The sequence below is a fragment of the Aquila chrysaetos genome, chromosome 6 (assembly GCF_900496995.4).
Source record: "Aquila chrysaetos chrysaetos chromosome 6, bAquChr1.4, whole genome shotgun sequence".
Classification (NCBI taxonomy): Eukaryota; Metazoa; Chordata; class Aves; order Accipitriformes; family Accipitridae; genus Aquila; species Aquila chrysaetos.
In genome coordinates this window covers 8,134,902-8,156,457 of record NC_044009.1, presented here as the reverse complement: position 1 = coordinate 8,156,457, position 21,556 = coordinate 8,134,902, and the positions used below count along the sequence as shown (strand labels likewise).

The 21,556-nt window shown below is 46.2% G+C and overlaps 1 protein-coding gene across 4 annotated transcripts in view; it reads right to left on the bottom strand.

Moving 5' to 3' along the window:
- Positions 1–21,556, bottom strand: part of FBXO42 (F-box protein 42) — a 48,315-nt gene that overhangs the window by 11,925 nt on the left and 14,834 nt on the right. For 2 of the 4 annotated variants that reach the window (XM_030018356.2, XM_030018357.2), the window contains exons 2-4: positions 20,317–20,583; positions 17,797–17,913; positions 10,633–10,767 (exon numbers count right to left, since the gene is read on the bottom strand). In XM_030018356.2, coding sequence (XP_029874216.1) covers positions 10,633–10,767; positions 17,797–17,913; positions 20,317–20,566 — 502 coding nt within the window. In that variant the 5' untranslated portion in view covers positions 20,567–20,583. Of the gene's footprint in view, positions 1–10,215; positions 10,459–10,632; positions 10,768–15,360; positions 15,452–17,796; positions 17,914–20,316; positions 20,584–21,556 lie in introns of those variants that run through there. The other 2 variants (XM_041124384.1, XM_030018358.2) reach the window with 2 other exon arrangements.

The window sequence follows — 21,556 nt, the reverse complement described above, 5'->3', positions numbered from 1 at the left end:
TCAGGAATAAATATTCACCTTTTGGACTGCAGACTAGGATGAGCTAGTGCTTTGTCATCCCGCATGCCTACCAGATTTAAGGAGATTTTACAGCAGATGCTTTTGTGAAAGATACAAAATCAGGCTGCGAGCATTTAAAGTCTTTAAAAGCACATCATGCTGGCCACAGTACATACTGTAAAGTGAATATTGTGTATTCAATCTTGAGTATACATACGTAATCTTTGTGGACAGGGTCCTTAATGCAAAAGGTACAACAGCAGCTTAAAGAAGAAAAACCTCGAGTCGGGATGCGTGCCTGCTGGCTGGGATGCCTTGGAAGGAGCTCTTGCCGATAGGTGTCAGCACAGCCTGCCCGAAGCCTCTGAGCAGGACCTTTCCAAAGGCTCCTCAAAGCTCCTTCCCAGCTGACAAGACTTATCTAGCCATAGGACAGCAGGGTTTTATTTCACTAACCCCAAAATGGAGCTGGCCCCAAAGGTGAATGTACCTGCCGAGGAGGGAAGGCTTTGCGACAGACCTGGGAGAAGAAAAGAATTACTTCGATATAAAATGACTGGGGAGCTCATGGTCAGACAGACCTCCATCATGCTTCGGTACCTCCTTCGCCTCTCGCCCAGGGCAGTGCTCAGGATGACGGCACCAGCCTCAGGCAGGAGCCAGTTCAGGCTATCAGCTTCCTCTCTGGTGCAACGCATTAATTATATCTGAGACAACACCAATGTAAACAACCAGTATGTGTGGCTGGGGCGCCTGTTTGCATATTTTTAAGCCTTTTTTCCTGAAAAGGAAATAAAATAGAAGGTTTCACAGATGCCTTGGCTACTCTCACAGCCTCCCGACAGTTTGCAAATACCTTGGCTCCAGTCAGCCAAACTCGGACAAGCAGATCTGTATGAAATTAAATTCTCCACAGGGCTGTGAAATCAAGCGTCAGGAAAAAGTTAGACACCTGGAAGTAAAAAAAAATCCTTACAGGAAAAAAAGCTCTTACAAAATCAACCCTAACTTCTGCTTAGGAAAATACTGGTTTGCAAGATTACAGGCCTGCACTTTGAGACCATTAAAAAGCAAATTGTTCTCCAAGCGCTGGCTTTCCAAGGCAGAGGAAGAAGTACTGCAGGAGAGATTTCTACTCATCATTTCAACAGCAGGTACCCAACTCTCAGTTGTATGAGACCTTCAGAAGTTTCCAAACTCATTGGGAGCTACCAGATGCTCAGCACCATCAACAAGACACAACTACTTATTTGTCTATATAAGGACTCTCAACCCCAGGAACCTATTTTTGCAGATCATGGACTTCTTATTTACCAACAGAGCTGCAAATAGTTTTCCCCAATTTTGGTATAGCATGCTTGTCAGCAATATTTTCAGATGGCCTGGGGGTCATGTTTAAAATGAGCATGTACTACCTGTGACACTGAAAAGTGGCATGTATCAGCCAGCCCTTGACAGCCGGCTGCCCCCGTCCCTGCTCAAGGCTACCTTTGTGCATCACAAACGGGGACCAGGCTAAAAATCCTCTGCATCCGCCCCGGAGGCTGATAAAAGTGATAGTGGGAAAAATTCCTCCGTTAATCTCTGGAGGGATCTGTGCCCAGGGAGCTTCTCTCTGAGAATCTAAATCCCACAAGGTTAAAGCAACAAGCTATTTTTCATGTCTTTCTGCTCAATCCATGCCGATAGTGTCTTAAGAAGGGCTGTTCCACACAGAGAGACACAAGAAAGCTTCTAGAGACAAATGCCATACAGGTGGATTCAAAATCCTGAATAAATCCCTCTACCTCTCATCATCCAGGAGACAAGAGCATTTTACCACAGCAAGGTTGCCAGCTCCCATTTGAGCAAGCACTCCTGCAAAACTCCTGGCAGCTCTTCTGACCAGCTGGGTGTCTCCTTTTGAACATGAGCAAGAAGGGGTGGCAGCCAGCAAGCTGTGAACTGCAACAAGGAAGGGAAAGAAAAACCAGCTCCCCTCTTTCAGGGCTGTCTTGATTGCAGCCTACACAGAGTCCCAGGCTCTCCACGTCAGAGATCTCAATGAAGGAGATCCAGCATCCTATGGACTAAAACAAACCCATGGGCTCAAAGATAAACAGATGCATGGGATCTCCTCCTGCCTGACTCCATTTCTGCATCAATGAACAGATGCTCAGCTCTTCCCTTGCCTTAAAGGGAACCACAAGTCCCCAGAAAACCAGATCATCACTTAAAACATCCACTTCCCTTCGAGCCACTTCTCTCCCAGCCTCCTCTGTTGCATTTTCCCCTCTGTTTTCCCTGCCCCACATATTCCTACTGCATCAGGCTGAACTGTCCAAGGCAGGACAGGAGGGCATCCAAGGGGTAAAGCATCTTTCCCTGTGGAAGCGCCATGGTCAGAGAGACATGCCTCACTGACCTGACGAAAGCAGGCGAGCCATTGCTCCGAGGAGTAAATTTCCCACAGCAGGGACTGTTTTCCCCTGCCATGTTTCATCTGCAGATAAAAACTTGCTGAACTTCCAACTATTGTGGCATACAGAGCAGGGAATGGGAGAGAGAAACCACCAGTTGCTTTAGCCTGCTGATGTAAAACCACCTTTACCAAGTCTCAGCATCACCGTGACAGCTCATTAGATGCAAGCCAGCTCTGCTGCTGCTGGCCCCAAATCCTGGGCCCGTTCCCACCTCCGTGTGCAGGCAGGTTAGCTTCTTCAAAGTGATTCCAGCCTGCCTCCAGCACCGCATTCCTGTGATGCCGTGCACACCGATGCTGGAGAGGCAACAGTAGCAGCACCCTGGTGTCCCTGCGGACAAGGTGAGGACCAGTCACTCATTTTAATTGCTGAACAGACTCTGCCCTCCACCCTCAAGCTGTAAGAGGGGAATGAAGTTATGGAGTGACTTTATAACCTCAGTGGATATTGGGAGTAATTGGAAATGCTGCTGGAACTCTGCCTGGGTGCATCAATAAGGATAACTTACTCACTACCAGCTGGGGCAATGGGCAGGCTGCAACCAGGCCCAATCACAGGGAGGGAGGAATGGAGAAAGCCATGCAGCAAGATGGTTTTCAGATGCGGTGCTCAAGAATAGGAGGCACAGGTATTTTTTTTTACCTTGGTACAGGCAGTCCACATACATTTCCTATCACGCTGACCAGCTAAAGAGTTTAACAGCTTTATTTCTGAAGCATTTACACAACTGCCCTCTCCAAGCAGGTGCCTTTTTTTTGTAGGGAGCAGATTCCCAGGCAGAAAGCCTCCAAGAGCCATACAGAACCCAAAGAAGAAAAGGGGAGCCTTTCGGTTCTTCCTGCCTAGTTCAGCAAAGGCATTTGCAGGATAGATCCCTGCAAACAGCAGATCGCATGCCCAATTTCCATGTGCGTTTTCTGCCTCTGCATCCCTGGCATAATTCATGCAATGCTGCTGGGTCAGTCATGGCAGGGTGTCCATCCCGAGGGGCAAGACCTACCCCCACACACAAGTGATGCTGGATGAGCATGATTCAGAAGACGATGGATCCAGACAACAAAAAGCTTTCAGAGGTTAAACGCAAACAGCCAGAGAGGCCACAAGAACAGAGGAGGACAGGGCCTGGCAAATCAAAGGGAGAGTAGATGTGTGTTGTAAACTTAAACCCACTCAGATTAGGCATCTAATCACTGCTGCAGAGCAATCCTATTGAACCCAAACAGCGATGGATTAATCTCCTGGAAACCAGCCCTCCACACACAAGCAGTGCTTTCCCAATGAGGCATCACAGCTTTTGAAAAAAAAAAAAAAAAAAAAAAACCAACAAAAACACCCCCCAACAACCAAACCCAAACCCCTTCACCTGCTGATTTTTCAACTCTTGCCCTTGAAATATTTCATATTTAATAACACAAATTTCATTAGACACATTTTTCAAAACGACCCAAGTGAAGAAAGGAACGAATTAGCATCCTGTCTGCCTCACACAGACTAACCGAGGGACTGAAAGGCACCAAGAAACACCCGAGCTCTGCGGAGCTGCAGCTCAGAGCCTGCCAAACAACCTCTGGGCTCGCTCTCTGGAAGGGCAGTAATGAAGTTTAAACTCTATATTCAGGGATGTTGCTTCCTTTGGAGAGCAGGGCGTAGCTTGCCATTTCCAAATGCAGCAAACTCAGCTCCCACTCCCTGCAATGTTGTGTTTTGCAATATAAATTGTTTAATGTTTGCACAGATGCAGCTTTCACCTGGGAGCAGCCCAGGTACTGCTCTGCGTACTTGCAACAGGACGACGTCAGCATGCTGTGCTTTGCAGGATTTCTATACTGCCAGCTAGATTTCTCTAGTTACCAGGATTCTTCTTCAAAAGATGCACCTTGCCTTTTTATTTCTGCACTGCAGCTTAAATTTCAGAAAGGCTTCATCCTTCAGTGCTCCTTGTCACTGCCACCCTGACAGGACAACACCAGGCTGGAGGATACTGCTGTCAAAAGCTACTACCACTTTGCAGGAGTGGTTACTCATCTCATTGTAAACCTGTGAGCCCAAAGAGGGGGGGGAAAAAAAAAAAAATCAATATATTTAAATAGGAGAAAGCAATTCCACGTAACCCATGCAGCGACAGCTTCTGTCCCAAAGGATGGCATAGAATGAAGCCCAGAAACTCGTGTTTTTGTTTCAGAAGGGTAGACGTTAGCTGCGTGATAAGCAAGCTCCAGACAGGCAGCAGACTCACCAGAATTAAGGCAGAGTTTCCAATGGTGTCAAGTCACTCGGGGCTTGAGGGCTCAAAGAGCATTTTGATCGTGGTGGGAAAGTCAGGGATTTTTTGATAACGTGGAAAGTTTTAGCTCTGTGAAGGCAGAAATATGCCCTACTGCTACTAAACTCAAAGAGCAATGAGGAAGAAACAAACCACATCAGGAAAAGAGCTGGAGAACAGCTTTCCTCTCTTCCAGGCTGCATTCAATACTGTGACAGCAGAAAGACACTCTACATATTGTGAGGGATTTCCATCCGTTTCATTAACCTGTTCTACTTTTAAGTATCAGACACCTGCAGCCAGTAGCTGCAGTCATAATTAGAGACATTATTCTGTGCCAGGTATCAGCTTTTCACTCCTTTTCACTCCCAGGAGGCCAGCAGCTACAACACGGCTTCACCGTGCTCAAGGTGATCCCAAGTTTTTGATAAAAAGTTAGGCATGCCTTCAATTAAAAAGGGCCATTCAACACTGCACCAAGTTCAGAAACACACAGGTACACACAGACCATTTTGCAGCCCTCTCCTCAAGGGCTGTAAGTGGAAAAGAGTTGGGCTAAATTTTGGAAGTTTATTTTCAAAACCTGCTTCTCCTGGTTTCCTTCATTATGTACACGGGAATGTGTTTGCTTTGCTAAGAAACATCTCACAAATGGTGTCTCAGGGACTGGCAGCAGTCCACAAATTGAGAAATATTGCTCTAGAGAGGCTACCAGCATGGGCAGGTCAGGATTTTGAAGGGTTTTTTTAATCCCTAAAGCAAGGATGTGCCTTAGATCACTCACTACGTTACCACGAGGCAAGTCACTCTGCAATGGAAACAGAAGAATTGCAATATGGGGTCAGGACACAGCATTTCAGTAATGAGTCTCAGCTGGTTACTGCTATTCAGAAAAAAGATGATGCAAAATGCAAGGAGTAAACAATCTGCATGATCTCAGATCTTCAGACACAGTGGGTTTTAAACCCAAATGCAAGACAGTTCCCACTACTCTAACAACTGTTTACTCTTTAGAAACCCCACCGATCCTTTGGACTGCCCTGCAGCCACAAGTTCTGCAAGTTATTTACACCATGCACGAAGATGTCGCACCGATTTATGGATGCAGAGGGCTGGATATCTGCTGGATTTCAGCTGCATGACCGTGTCCCTTCCCTGGAAAGTCCAGTCCTTCACTGTGGCTCATGTCTCCTTTCAGCTCCACAAAGCTCACATAGCCACAACAAGGAAGCTCACTCCAGATCAGGACCAGCATTATCAGACTTCAACTGTTTTGAAAACTTGCCGCTGTTTTCTAGGAGGAGATGATGAAAAGAGGGCTTTTTTTTTTTCTTTTTTTGCTTGGGGCAAGGTTTTTGCACAGCTTTGTCAAGGGCAAACTGCTCCGTTTGCGCTCGACAACTAACGGGCAGGTTTCTCCTTCAGCCAAGAGAGCCTCCCACCGCACGGGGACCACATCTGATACAACCACCTCAGGCAGGTGACAGCAGAGTCTCTCCTACCTCCTTTGGGCTGTTAGTTTTGTTGACACAACACCATCAAAGGCACCTTCCCCACAGCTCACAAGGGGAAACCCAATCCTCAAACTCCAGCAGCTCCCACTCAAAATACAGAGGGGACCTGGAAGAAAAAAAGAGCCAAGAGGAACCGACGTGGGAGAGGTTTTTTTGCACACTTACTGTGTCACATTAAGGCTACCCAGAAGATTTTAAGTGCAAACTTCAGGCTGAAGGCCTCTACTCATTTTCAGGCTAAAGCAGGGAGGATCAGCTGCTCTGATGTGGCTACATCTTGACACTGTGAACACGGACAGAGAGGATCACAGCATCTAATAAACGAGTTTTGCCTTCAAGCCTGTTTTTATCCTGAAATCCTGAAAGAGATATGAAAAGCTTTCCCATTTCCCCAGCAAAAATGAATGCAGCATGACTGCAGGGAGACAAAAACACCAGGAAACAAGTCCTGGGGAGGTTTACCCCCCCTCCCAGCGGAAGGGTGGACACGGGGCCAGCCACACAGTGAGCTTTTTCGCAGCAAACAGGAAAAGCAGAGCTAAAAGTCTCCTGAACTCTCCTGATATCTGAGTGGGATACCATGGCATGGCAGTGGGAAAACACACTTTGTGAAGGGGGGACCGGGGTCTTTCCAGCTCTCTTGGCTTCTCAGATAGCTGTAGGGAAGAGGGTACCAAAGGGGGGATCACGCTTGGCTGAGGATGATAAAGCAGAAACAGGGAGGATGCACAGACCCCGTAGGACTTCAGCTAGCATTCCTCTCTCTGCAAAGACCTGGTCTTTTTATAGTAATTCCTTACTATATAAGCACAGTAAAAGGCTCAGTTTTAAAAAGAAAAGCTTTCCACCTCTGTCCCATAAGTCCCTGGGAGCATGGGCAAAACTACTGGCATCATTTTTCTCTCCAATGTAAAAAAAGGTACTTCCCAGTTCACTGTACAGTTCTGGCAGACAGAAGCCAAGTGCAGAGCTCCTGAGGAATATAAACTAACAAATACAGGAAGGGAGAAAGTCTGCAGAAACACACGGCCTGAAATAGCACAGGCAGGCCAGAAGGATAACTGCCTGGGGATATGCTCTCAATTCTGCATATAAATTATCCCCTGCAGCCTGAGGATGACACAAGCAGGAGACACAGATGATGGTAAAGGGCCTGGGTCAGTGCTGATGGCCAAGGCAGCTTCTCCCAAGGCCTGCCAGCACTTTTCATTCACAGAGATGGAAGGGATCTCATCAAGAGAGTTTCACAGACCTGCATGGAAATAGGACAGACCTTCTGGGCCACCGGCACAGCAGCTCCAGGGCCAAATCCTGGGTTAGCCAACTCCAGGCGTCAGCAACCCCACACCAAAGCCCTTGCCCTGGGAACCCCTGCAGCTCTTGCATTACCCATTGCATTAAATCCTGGGAGTCTCCATTTCAAATAGGGTTTGGTTTCTTTCCTGCCCATTTCCACTGCACAAAAGCTCTTTTCTGGGGAGCACCAGAAGGCTATCGCCGCCAAAGTCATCCTGCCTGCGCCCTTGCTGCAAGAGCGGCGTGCTGCAGCTTGAGTTACAGAGGAGTCAAGACTAACCCTTGCCTCTAGCTGGATAAACAGACTCCAGCGTAAACCACCTCCAGTCCTCCATCAGATTCTCTGTGCAAATAGGCTAAAAGTCAAAGAAGTGCCCAGATTAATTATGCAAATAAAGGCAAAGAAAGCATCCCCAACACATGGAGAAATGCACTTGCCTCTCAGGGACCACCTACCCTGGGATAACATTGCAGGCTTCCCACATATTACGGGCCATTAATTATCACTCCCATCCTGCTCCATCAAGACTCATATGTGGGAGTGGAGGAGGTGGAAAGTAGCTCCAAAGTGGCCAGAAGAGCTTGAGGGAGAAAGTTTAGAGGCATTCCTGTTCACGTCCTTAAAATAGAGATCCTGCTGCCTTACACCCTCCTTTGTAGACCATTAAGCCCCGCCAGTAAAAAGCCCTACATAAAAGCTAGGCATTAAACTCTCTTGTTCTGCTCCAGCCTAATAAGTAGAAAGCCAATGCCATTGTTTCAGATCTAAGCAAAAAAGTGCTTTGAAACCTCAAAAATTAGGGTTTTTTGAAGCAATTATCTCCCTCCTCCGTCTCAGAGACTAAAGAAACATGGGCCAATTATTTCTTTGAAGGCTAAATATTTACTCCTAGGTGAAGTGCAGCAGCTCAGGCTGGAGGTGAATTATCCAGCTCTGATGTCATCTAATGCCTGCAAGTAAGAAAACCCAAATGAAAACAGGTATGAACAAACAACAACAACAACAAAGGGTGTTTTCTCCTGGAAAAGCCCTTCAGAGAGGAGAAAGGGATGAAGTTGTTTCAGCTCACCTGAGCTGTGTCCGAGGCATTTAGCACGGCCCTGGCACCATGCTCCTGTTCCCTTTAGGTAGCTCTACCCAGGTCTCATTAGACAATATGCCCATGCTTAATGAGGGCACAAGTAGAGCATGACCAAACCTCTCTGAGCAAAAACTGGCCTTGTTGAAAAGCCACTGTCTTATTCTGGAGCAAGACCTAGCCTATAGAGTCCATAGGGCCAGGTGTGGGAACTCCTCCTCAACCTCCACAAGCAATTAGTCTGCACACACAGCAAGCATTAATCAATCAACGTCAGCTCTTCTTTAAAAATAAATCCCTCCTGCCTTATTTACATCTGACTCCTGAGTTTCAAAGCTCTCTGCTTTTGCCCCCTCCAGTCACTATTCTTTCCCAGGCAGCGGGTGCCAACCCTCTGGTTAAGGGCACGGGCACACACACACACACACACAAAAAAAAAAAAAAAAGCAGCTATGTGTAAGAAACTACCACCGGCACAAGTGCGGAGTGACTCATCTCTTCTGAAGACCAAGGAACAAGAGCGCGCTCTGTTTGGTGAGACTGCCTGAAGTTTCAGTTGCGATCCCATCTCACTACACGCGCTCATGACAGCATGCAGAAATATTTCCTCGGGGGATCTTCCCATGGGACTTAACTCTGACACATATTCCCACAGGACTTGTTCTTTTAAAAGTGTTATTTGTTAGTAAGGCAGTGGGAATTTGACTTTGCGAAATACCAAGAGAGTGACTGAGCAGAGCTGGGTGCCGGCAGCTGGACTCATTGACGCGACTGCGAGTCGTGCCCCATATTCAATCCGACGGAAGAACTCGCTGGGCTGCAAGAATAGATGTCCTGGGTCAGAGCATAGGTCTGCATCGCCCAGTATCCTGTTTATGCTACCCATAGCGTCTTCTCCACCCCTGAGCAGAGGGAGAGTGCTACAGCAGGGAAGGAGGAAGAGTGAGAGCCAGTTTCCACATACATGTAGACTGTGGTTTGGTTTTGTCCTCCATTTAAAGTCCATGACTGCTTAATTCTCACCTGTAGGCATCATACAGTGGATGTGCAGATGCAAAAATCAAGTCAAAATATTAGGAGTTGTGTAGACTGATATCCAGCAAGTGGTCATCAAGCACCAAGTTACATGTTAACATTTCAAAGTGACACCCGACCAATTCCCAGATAACACCAGTATGCAGAAACATCTGGATTTTGGAGGACTTTGTAAGAAAAGTGTCAGACAAGAAAATATGACTTTAAACAATAACTGAGTAATCCACAATACTTGGAGCGCATGAAGCAGGGTCAAAGGGAGTCTGCACCCAAGCAGACAAGTCAGCAAGGAGTGCTTGGTGGATGCTGAGCTCCTTTTCTTCTTCCTGCTCTTCGCTAAATGTAAAGCTTTTGCTGAAATGACTAGCTTAATACTGATTACCCCCCATCCCCCCCAAGAGCTTCCCCCAATTCTTCTGCCTTTGTCAAAGTTATTTTAGTCAAATTCAGAAATAAATGGAAAACAAGTCTGCCGCGTGGGACATTTTGAGTACACAAACCAGTGTGGGAAATCATTTGTGGCGTTTTCCTGCCCTGCTCAGAGCGCGTGGACTACAGGAATGTACCTGTTTTCCCACGCTCTCCTGGTTGCTGTGGGCAGCCCGCACAGGCATGTCTCCTCCACTCCTCAAAATACCTGAAGTGGCAGCTACCAAAGTTATTAAAAAAAATTCTCAGCTTTAGGACGACTCTTATCAACACAGGCTCTTGTGGCTGCAGGTAAGTGTCACTCATCCTGCATGGCACGAACCAGCACTGAGCAGCTGCTCCAAAGAGAAACAACCCAGTGTGGTGCCACAGGCACAAGGATACACATAATCTGCAGCAAAAAAAAAAAAAAAAAAAAAAAAAAGGATATAACCTGAAAACCAGCCAGATAATGATAAAACACGCAGGGAAATACAGAATCAGACCAGCCAGCCCTGGGGACAAGGTAAGTTTTGATAAAGTGGTGGGGGAGTTGAACATCTGCCACCTCTTACCTGATGCCAGGGGCCGGATCCACTCCTTGCTATTCAGGTCAAGTCTCCAGAGGTCGTTGAAGGCAGCATTACAACTGCTCTGTGTGCAGCCACCAAACACGTACATCGACTGGTTAGCGTCATAGTAACACGCACCTAAAAAAAAGCAAACGCACAGATTAGCCAGTTCTCTGACCTTCGCACTTTTGGGTGAAAAAAAGATCATTTTCTTTTCCCCCTCGTTTTCAGACTGGAGAAAAGCAGACAGGCTGCCCCAACTTCAATAAAACCATGGGCCGGCTTAGGGGTATCCCTGACCACTGTAGATCTCCAGCAAGAACCTTCCGAGACAATTATCCCCTCAAGCAGAGCTGCTCCTGGAAGTGCAAAGAAAGCTGCCTTAGAAGCTTGCAGTTAATTAGATTAGCTACGATTAATGCACTCAGCACACTTACCTTCTCTAAGCTAGTTTGTATGGTTTATAGGGTTGCCAAATTACGCTAAGAAACTGGCCTGTGTACCTAGACCTGGTCGCTTATTCTCTTTTTCCAAAGCTGACAGTATTTCACCTTATCTCATCATAGAAAAGCACCACTGAAACACATGCATCCTATGTGAGCATTCCCTTTGCCTCTTATGGGAAAGGATTAGGCAGCGAGATGGGGAATGGGGAGGGAACAAGACACTTGACAACCCTTCAAAGATACCCAGGGAAATAGAGAGCTTTTGGCCCCAAACCAAACTCTGCAGCAAAAAAACCCCCAAACAAAACCATCTGCCTTTGGCAGTTAATGTCCTATGGTACCCATGCATCTCTGACAAGAAGTAAATGAAACATAAGATAGAGCAGAGAGGACTTGCTCAGCTTATCTGCCTCGGAAGATGAGCAAGATTTAAACGTGTTCAGAAAATTAAACCCCTGCAATTACAAAGAGGATTTCCCAATATCTACATTTCCCTCCTCAAACACAACGAGCCCCATTGACTTTGTACAACGACCCCTCGCCTTTCACATTCTTGAGATCCCTGCAAGGAGGCAGCAGCATCTCTTCCACGTCTTGCCTAACTCATGAGAAGTGGGACAAGTGCTTGATGGTGACACTGGAAGAGCAAGGTTATGCTTTGGCAGCAGCTTTGATAGACAAACTCACACCAGCTCTTAAGCTTGCAAGCCAAGGATCAAGGAGTGAAGGCAACTTCAGCTCCTGGGCTGGTCCAGGTGATTGGGCAGCAGGTTTATCTGCATCTGCACCCTCCAATCAGCTGGGTGCTGTCTGCTCTACTGACCTGCATGTGACAGCAACATGTTTGAAATTCAAACCTTCCTTGACCTGACAAAGCCTGAAAAATCTCAATTCTTGGGTTTTCTGTAAAATTCTTCCCTTTCTTCCCCCAGAGCTTTGGTAAAAAGTGTAGTGTGGCTGACACGAAGGGCAAGCTTGTTTCTGAAGCCTCAATCTGTCTGTTGGTGTGTTGCTCTGTTCATTACTGCATCTCCCAGGATATATTTAATGGTCTCCAGACACCAGGAATTCAGCAGCACACTTACAGACGGTCCCAAAACACTAAATCCTGCGTGCAGTCCCATAGCACCAGCCAGGGGAGCACCAGCACTTGGCTCAAAGAGGACTCACTGCCTGAATCCCACTGCGAACCAAAGCCTCTCTCTGTAAAGCCCAACTTCATGCACAAGTACCCTCAAAAAAAAAGTCATAAAAATCTACTATTAAGCCTCTCAATGTGGGCAAGGCCTCCCCAATGATTCTTCGAGTGTTCATTATCAAGTCTAGCAAGGGGAAAAAACCACAATAAATCATATCCATGCACACATGCGCCAGTGCATAGTAGAAAGCCACAGTGTTTTATGCTCTGGGAACACTGAAGGGTACCAGCCAGGGCTCAGAGGGAGCAGGAGTCATCGCCCTTGTGATGACAAGCAATATATTGCCCAACTCGAAAAGCAAGAGGAAAAGTCAAAGTTCAGGCAAGCAGCCCACGGCACTGGGCAGCATCTGGCCCTGGGTCTGAGATGGAGGTGAGAAGCACTAGTGATTATGCAGAAGCCCCTCCATGGAGCATCTCCAGGATGAGGACCATGTACCATCATAAATAACTAGCACAAGAGAAGCGACAAGATGAAAGGTTAGCACACAAGTACAGCGGCTTTGATAAAAAGCACCAATATTTATTCTGTGCTGAAGCAAAAGTGGAGGTAGATGCATGGCAGGGGTGCAAGTTGCACTGTTCCTTCCCTCTCTCTTCATCACGTATTGTACACAGCTGTTCACCAGTTAAAAAATAAAAATAGATTCAGATGAGGTGACCTGACGGGACACAGGACTACTCCAGAGCTTGTACAGATAAAAAGGCTTTTTTTTCTTTTTGAAACAGTAGCAAGAAGACAGAAGAAAAAAGCCTAAAAAAAGGAGCATCTGGACTCAAAGCCTGATAACCTACTTTTGGTAGCAAGAGAAAATGATTCAGAGCAAATCCCTGCAAGAAGAAGTTCCTGCTTCCAGCTTTGCTCTAGACCAGTACAAGCACGTCCCTGGCCAACCCCACGGCCCTAATTTTCCAGCCTGGAGGTATGTACTTCCAGCGTGAAAGAGCTCTTTAACGCAGCCCACCCATACATACACCAGTGATATTCATCTCACTGCTGTGAAAGAATCACAACGCTGTAAACCGGTGCATTCAAGTGCCCGCGGACAATACCATGGCTCAGTGGGGGATGCGATGACGCCCGGTGTGGCCTTTGCCAAGGGTCCCATTGTCTGACCTGGGGCTTGTCATGCAGATCCCCTATTGAAAAGCCAGCAGCCCTCATGCCCTTGGCTTTTAGTGACAAGTCCAGGGCGCTTTGCTGACCACACAGCGGGAATGGGGGAGCTGGATACATTGGATGTGCTCATAGGGTAAGACCACCCAGCTCTGCCCCGTGTGCATCCACACGACGCCCTTACGTGCAACTGAACTGTCTTCATCTCAACCCACGTCTTGCCAAACTAATGTAATACACACTTATACGCCACGGCACATCACTTCAGAGCTCTGTTTGGAGTGGAGAATATATAAACAGTGGTGTAGAGGATTTACCTGGGATGGGTTTGAGGAAGAAATAACGATTAAGAGCATTTTTATAGCTTTACCTACTCCTGAAGATTCAACCCTGTATCATTTTTACATGGTAAAACCCCCTGTAGGCAGCACCATCGCCTCCACCCAGGAAGGCACCAGCCAGCACTTCACTAAGTACATACAATTAAAACCTGCTGCAAAGCAATGCTGCGGTTTTTCTACTTAACCTTTCTTGAAAGGTTTAGTCTCCTTAGAAATCTAATCACTACTTAAACCATGACAGGTTGAGAGCCTCTTACCTCCTCCCCATGCCAAATCCTTGCTTGGCAAGCACAGCTTTAACACCACAGCACAGCTCATTTATTATTTTTGAGGGGAGGTGGCAGCATTCTTCTCCTCTATTTGGATTTAAAAACCAAGCCAGCCAGACAGGCACCATGACGTCCGCATGGCATGTATTTTAATCCTAGACCAAAATAATTTAAACTGTGCTTTCCTACTTCTTAGCAAGCCATTTAAAGCTTCTGAAGCCAAGGAAGACAGATCAATTTGAGGAAAAAAATTAGGGGGGGAGGAAGCACAATTGAAAACTCCAGTTTATACCAGCCTTGCAAAGGTATAGAATAAATCAGGGGAGGAGGGTGCAAGTCCCCAGTGCCTTTAGCTCTTTTTTGGGTGGAAAACACTGGAGGGATTTTTAGTTGGTTTTTTTTTGGTTTTTTTTTTTTTTTTTTTTTAAAGTCCCAGTAAAACTTAGTGTCCCCCAGAGTTTCAGTATTGCAGAGATGGCATATTTTTGTAACTGGAAATGAAGAGAATAAACATTTCTGATGTTTGAAGACACTGGTACCTAAACAGACCACAGAGCCAGCTTGTTTTGAACACGTTCCTGTTTCTCCTCTGTGCTGCATAAAAAAGCATCAGAGACTTTCACCCAGAGCGCAAGATAACTGAAATAGAGATCAACTGGGAAGGGAAAACTGAATGCAAAGCACATGCCCTTTGCGATAATTAAAGGGCACTGACTTTTTAAACTTCGAGTACATCAAATAAAGTAACCCATCCAAGTTCAAAGGTCGTATTCCCCATCAGAGAGAGGGGAAAAAAGTCAGCTTGGCTATTGATATCCCATTGCTACACAGCCCTCGGCTGAAAACAGCACTGCAGCTTTGCAGCTAAAAGTTGACAGCCCTTGGTGTTGGCGTTCCCAGGAGGACCCTGCCAAGCCGATGCTGCAAGCATTGTACGTTGAGCTGCTGGCGCTGTTTCCTCCAACGCGGGGCTGGGTTTTGGAGGTAACCTCTCTGCGCCCAACTGCGCTTGGCACAAGAGCCGTCAGGATGGCGGCACTGAGGAGGTAGGGCTGCAGATGAAAGCGCCCGGTCCTGCTGGCTGGCACAGATGTTTACACCAACTACGCCGCAAGTTGCGGCATGATAAAAATGCACCAGACCTCCGAAAGCCCAGCTCTCCACATCTTCGGGGGAAAAAATAAAATCCCACATCTATCTCCTTATTCTCTAAAATACCATTTTCCTGCTCCTTGCAGTGCAGCCACTCTGTGCAGACAAAAGGCAGTGATATATTGAGCAAAGCTAGGTGATATGAAGAGCCATAGCTCTGGTAGAAAAGCAGCCCATCCTGTAAAACAAACAACATTCCAGCTTTTACCTCTCCCTTGCCTCTCAGGGTAAACCCACGAAATTGCTTTAATTAGTCGTCATGTTGGTGCCATGCTTCCCAGACTGCATGGAAAAAAAATAATCAGTATTTAAAATTAGTCACTCTCCCATCAAAGGATCAATATTTCTGGCACAACGGTCGGCATTCCTCTGCTGCTTTTCCGTTTCTGCATTCCTGTGCCTTCTGACATCGCTTTCTGATTGCGGCCAGTTATTTAACCACATGAGTCATCGCCCTGCTATGATATTTGTAGGCTCATACGTTAGGGCTAAAAAAGAATTAGATGACTACCGCAAACATTACACCTGGTATTCAGCTCAAAAAACCTATGCATGAAGTATTTCTTCCTGTACATTTCTATCTAAAAAATAGCATAATTCATATTGTATCATGTTCTGCAGCTTCAATGAAATCCTTTAGAAAATCTACAGCCCATCCATAAAGTTTATTATCAGTTGTCTGATCAAGGACCTTGCCAAATGTTCCCTCCCCATGAGATGACAGTAACTTCCATTAATTATTCCTTATCAAACAGTTTTTCTATTACTCCCTTCAGAATTAATAAAAGACATAGTGACCTCTAACTATTTAAAATTCTCTCACTTGTCCTTTTATGCTCTATATGAGCACTTCTGGGATATTTCTAATAAATCTTAGAATAGAGATAGCCCTAGCCACTTCTTTCATGCCAGCTAGTGTTGCCTGTTGACTTCAAATGACTCGTGCCTGGTAGATGACGCCTTCCCACAAAACCTGGCAAATCCCTCACACCCCTAAAAAAGGGTTTTGCGAGTACTCCCTCACTTCCCCCTCCCCAAACCTCCTGTTCTTACTTCATCTCGGCTCTCCGAATCTCAGTATTTTAGGTCATAGGTTTAGAGATTCAGTTTGAATTTCTGCAATTAATCACTTGTAGCCTCAGTTTAATATGGAATCCACCCACAAACATGCAACACTGTTGTAGGGAAAGCAGATACCGCAGATCTGGAGAACTGCTTAAAAAAAAAAATCAGTTTAAGTCAGCAAACAAGTTAATCCAGATTAGCTTTCTGTGCGTAAAGTGCATTAATAACGCTTCTGTAGCGACCGAGGGCTGACCAGAGCCACCGTCAAATAGCGAGGCTAATAGAGATTACATGGTCCGAGGGCACTGGCTTTAGTAAGACAACTCATTCTGGATAGAGTGTAACTGCGGCACGCTCAGAGGAAGCCCCTGGTGGGCAGCAGAATAAATTAAAGAGCACACAGCAGTCTTTGGTGCAATATTTGGGCCTTTCTCAGGTAGTTTCTAGCTAGCCTTAAAACTCACCAGTTGCAAAAAGGCTGCAAAAATTGAAGGGAAAATACATGCAAATCTGCAAGTCATTAATAAGCACTTTACTAACACAGCTGCTTAAAAATGAGCTATGAACAGTGGTACCCTTTTTATTCTTTAGGAGGACAAGGAAATCTTTGAAGAGCCCAGTGACTTCACCAGAGCTTCCCACAGTGTCTCCTGGACTTGTCTCGGCAGGAGGCTATGCATCGGTTGCTTCATAAATTATTACTTGGGAATATGAAAATTTTATGCCTGCTTGGAGTTACATGGCTTACACTGTGTTTATTTACCTTTAGAAAAATGAAATTTGCTCCCCAGAAGAACTGCTTCCCAGAGGGCTCAGACCCAGTGACAAAGCCACAAGGACTGAATTTTTGTCATATTCGACTATGTCACCTGGCAGAGCGGGCTGAGGCAGCTTGATGCTACTGCAGTACAAATAACAAGTTTTATTTGAGTATCTTTCCCAAAGGGAAACGCTTTTCTGTTCTGTTCCAAAAACTCGGAAGCAGGGCAAAAATTCACCCATACATTAAGTGGCATTGTTGACTGAATTGCTTACTTCTATCAGCAAATACACTTGCTTCTCATGTGCAGTTCTGTTTTATTTTGAAGCAAGCCACACTCAGCCTCCTTCAAATTAGATTACTCACAGATGTAGAAGATGACCTGCTGTAAAAGCAGCCAGCATACATCCCTGAGTGCTGTGGGTATGCAAACTCATTGGCTTTGATGGTAACGACTTGAGTCTAGTGGCTAAGTGAGGTTTCTATTGAAGAGGACACAAAGCTCAGACTCAAAGTGGAGCTGCGGAAAGAAGCCTGCGTGTAAAATTTGCAAAACCATAAAGCCAAAATCCCACCCTAGCTCTGTTAACATTTCCTAGGAGCAACGAGCCAATAACCACGATTAGCAGTTACCGAATCCCTATTCTTGTGCAAAGTGCTTGTGTTGGCAGATCTGTGTGTTACACTGACCCACTGAAATTGCCGCAGCGACAGGCACGTGCAGCACTGCTACGTCCCAAGCGATGCAGCACAAACCCCTTGTTTGCAGCTTCCCGTTGCAAATTGGGGCAAGCAGAGCTTTTCCCAGCAGCTACTTACTGTGCGAGAAGCGTTGCGTGATGGGGGTGCCAGGGTAGGGGTAAGTGCGACTCTCCCACTGAATATTTCCTTCTTGCACTGCTTTGATAAAGCCGTGATAACACTGATGGGCCACACCTAGGGAAAAACAAGACGTTAGCAAAATTTGGGGCATGTTAGGAACGAACTGTGCCTGCATAGTTGCACAAGCAGCATGACAGCAATTATAAAGAACCCCTGTACTTAGATCATAAATATGCTGGTGGAAATTCAGAGGATTAAAGAGAATAAAGAATAGGGACACTGCAAATGTGGAAAATCAGCAGCGTTCACTGAACTGATTCACTGCATTTCCAATATCTGTCAGCTCTAGCTTGGTAAAGCAAAGCCTTTGTGAAACGTAAGCACATGTGATGACTTCGCAGAGCTGGTTTTCAGCCTTCTCTGCTACAAAGCAAGCCTGCTGTCCCCTAATCACACCCCCAGAAGAGCAGCTACCCTTCCCTTAACGGACCTTTGAGGACAAATAACGTGCAATAATGAATTTTTAAGAGCGCACACACAGCTACTGCATGGGAATCTAAAATAAATATGAGAGGAGACATCAGTGATAAAAGTCAGTGTCTTAGGTGAAAATATTCCTCCTTAGCTGTGTGAGGGAGCAGATCTGGCCGACAACAGCTCCTCTGTGGAGCAGGCCAGCCCCAGAGCTGCAATTAATTCTGTGTATGGAGTACATGTGTCTGTGTTTGTGCTGAGAGGGGCCAGAGACTACTCTCTGTGGAAGGAAAAGGGTCTGGTGAAGATTTACAACTGCAGTGGTTCAGCAGATGCTTGGTGGCATCCGCTATGCTATGGCAGCCCTCACTCTGAGGATGCCACAACCTGCCAAGACTTTTTCCCAAGGATTTGCTTACTGAAAGCCCTGTGCCAGGAACACCCCCAGCAAGAAGTCACACTCTGGGATATAAAGCAGGAAGTTTTTTTAAAAAAAATGAAGCCCGGGGTCCTCAAGCAGCTGGTCCCCGAGGGTCGTGCGGGAAATGTAATGTGAACTATAGTATTTCATAGCAGATGTATCCTGACAAACAGGAAAAATTAACCAGAAGAAAACAAATCAAGTGTTTACCTCAAGTGACCTCTCTGCTTCACAGAGTGCAGGTTAGCAATTACACTCCCTTTTTTTGCTATAATTGCCACAAAAATGGCACAGCCGCCCAGCACCACTCATCCCCTGAGACTTGGACAACTCACTCCCATGCCACACTGTGCCTCAGGCTGCTCATCCCTCCCCTCCACTCCAGGGATGTTTCCCACAGTCTCTTTTGGGGTGAATCACCAGGTGCTTGTTCATTCCAGCTGCTTCCTTTGCATCTCTTAAGGCTGCTCCAGGAACAAGCATGCGTGAGAAAGCGCGCCCAAGCAGCAACTTGAGGGCTGTGGACACTTGAAAATCTTTCAACAGGGGTGTGGGCTGCTGCTGACCCAAAATTATGCAAAAAGAGTAATTTTGTGCAATGCTCGCTTCTGAAGTAGCTGTGTTTTTTTTAACCTCCAGCCTGTTAAACTCTGGGCAAGGCAGAAAATGCCTGGAATCTGAGCAATGCTTCACATGTGCGGAGAAGTCCGCAAATTAGACATCACCCCACACACCTGCCAAAGGCATTTTTTCTCACCTGACACCCGCTCTGTGTTTTCCAGAAGAAACAAGTTACCCTCGTGCAGCAGCGTGCCTCATTTCCTACAGATTTAACTGTGGTCTCCTCTTAAACTGCTTGTTTTTTAATGAAGCTTGTAATCAAAACACGTCTCCAACAGAAACAGAAATCATCCAATGTATTCAAAAAATACCAAAGCAGATAGCTTTGCTTGTATCCTTGTCCAAACTTTACCTACCTATTTGTCGTATCATATATATCTAGCATTAAAATATCCCCATAAGGCTTCAGAATTAATGCTGCACAGAGGTGAAGTGAAGTATCTGTATCTCAGGGCTACTCTTTCAGGAAGTCTGAATATGTAGATCTGTATTAATGTAGATTTTATATACCACTTATCTTCAGCAGAGCTGTAAGAACCAGACACGGTTTTGTTTCCAGCTGAAAGCATAAGCTTTGGGAATGTTAATTACTGAGCAAGACACAAACGAAGCACAACTACAGCCACATCAGACATGGGACACTGGCAACTGGGGCTGCTGTGTGGCAGAGAGGAAGCCTGAATGCAAGGTCAACAGTGCTGCACACCAGCAGCACACGGGGAGCATTCAAAAGCAACGTGAGCTGCTCTGTCACAGGGGTTCTTGGGATTTCACTCTTTTATACTTCAAAAGAGGCTGAGGGGCTCAATTCTGCATTCTTATTGGCCTTGAGCAAAGCAAGTGACTCAACGGCTGTAGCTATTTTTCTGGCATTTTGCAGAAGTCAAATTTCTGAGTTTGAGGGGAAAACAACAGGTGAGGCTAAAAAAAGGCAGAGAGCTGAGATACAAATCCGTCTTCCCACAATTAAAAAAATGCACTCGCATTACAGCTATTTGTACCTTTGATTAGTCGATACCACTGTTTGCAGACAAGGGCAGCGGTTTTGTGCTCCTGATAGGGCGAAAGGAAGGAGAGGATATATTCCAAAACCTCTTCTGGGAGCTCCAACATTGATCTGTTATGCCTGGTCTCCTCGACCTCCAGCTCAGCATGAGGCTCATCATCTTGCTCCATTGTCCCTTCGACCACAGCGTCTTCTGGATCCACAGCCATGAAACCGTCATCTTCACTGTCCGAGGAACTGGCCATGGCATTCCACTTCACAGCTTCAAGGGGGCAAAAAAGACAACAGTAAGGTCACAAAGAAAATTAATAGCATCAGAAATGCATCTGCAAGCCATGTATGCTACACCAAAGGTCTATGTCAAGCTCTGCCCCAGCAAACTCCAAGTCAAGGACATGTTTTTTGCAAAGGTTTGAAGCAGGCTGAACATGGTTTAGGAACAAGCCGTTCTCCACTGGCGCAGCATTTTCCCAGGCCATTTAAATCTCTTGCCACTCTCAGCCCTACTGTCGCCTACAAACTGTACCAGAGAGAGAAAAAAAAAACCCAAATCCTGCTGGAGGAAACCCCTGCTTCCTTGCTGGGCCCGAGAAGGCATCACAGTGCCGCAGTGGTGGCCCTGGTTGGTTTGCAATGCGGGGCCAGGAAGCGATGGGGAAAGGGATCCCCACCGAGTCAAGAGCAACCCAAAGCAAAACAGGATAGAAGGGACAGCTTTGCAGCCCCTCCTCCCCCACAAAACCAGTTTTGCCAGCAAGCCTGCTTTACCCCAAGCAACTTCCCAGCAGCATGCAGGGGGGGGAAAATCCCTGTCCCCTTCTCCCTTAACACCCCCCTTGTTTGTTTTTTTTTTTTTTTTTTGTTTTGTTTTGTTTTTTTTTATTAAATACTTGCACATAGTTCTTACTGGCAGTAGGTGAGGAAAGAAAAACCCCCACAGGATTTACTGCTGCTGAAAGGCTGGAATATCGAATATTGCATCTCCAGCTATTGAGAACATCTTAAGCATAAGGTAATGTACCGATGACAGAAATACATCATGAAATAAATCCATCTTAACGAGCGCCTGTGTCCAATTCGGCCAGTTGGCAAGGTGTGCAGTTAAACCCATGCCTGTCACTGCAAAACAAATCCCTGGACCCTATTTCCTAGGAAGCAGCTGACCTGTTTTGGGGAGAGCCATGATAGTTTTCCCTTCCAACACTGCTGGATGAAGACCAAGGGATGCAACGGCT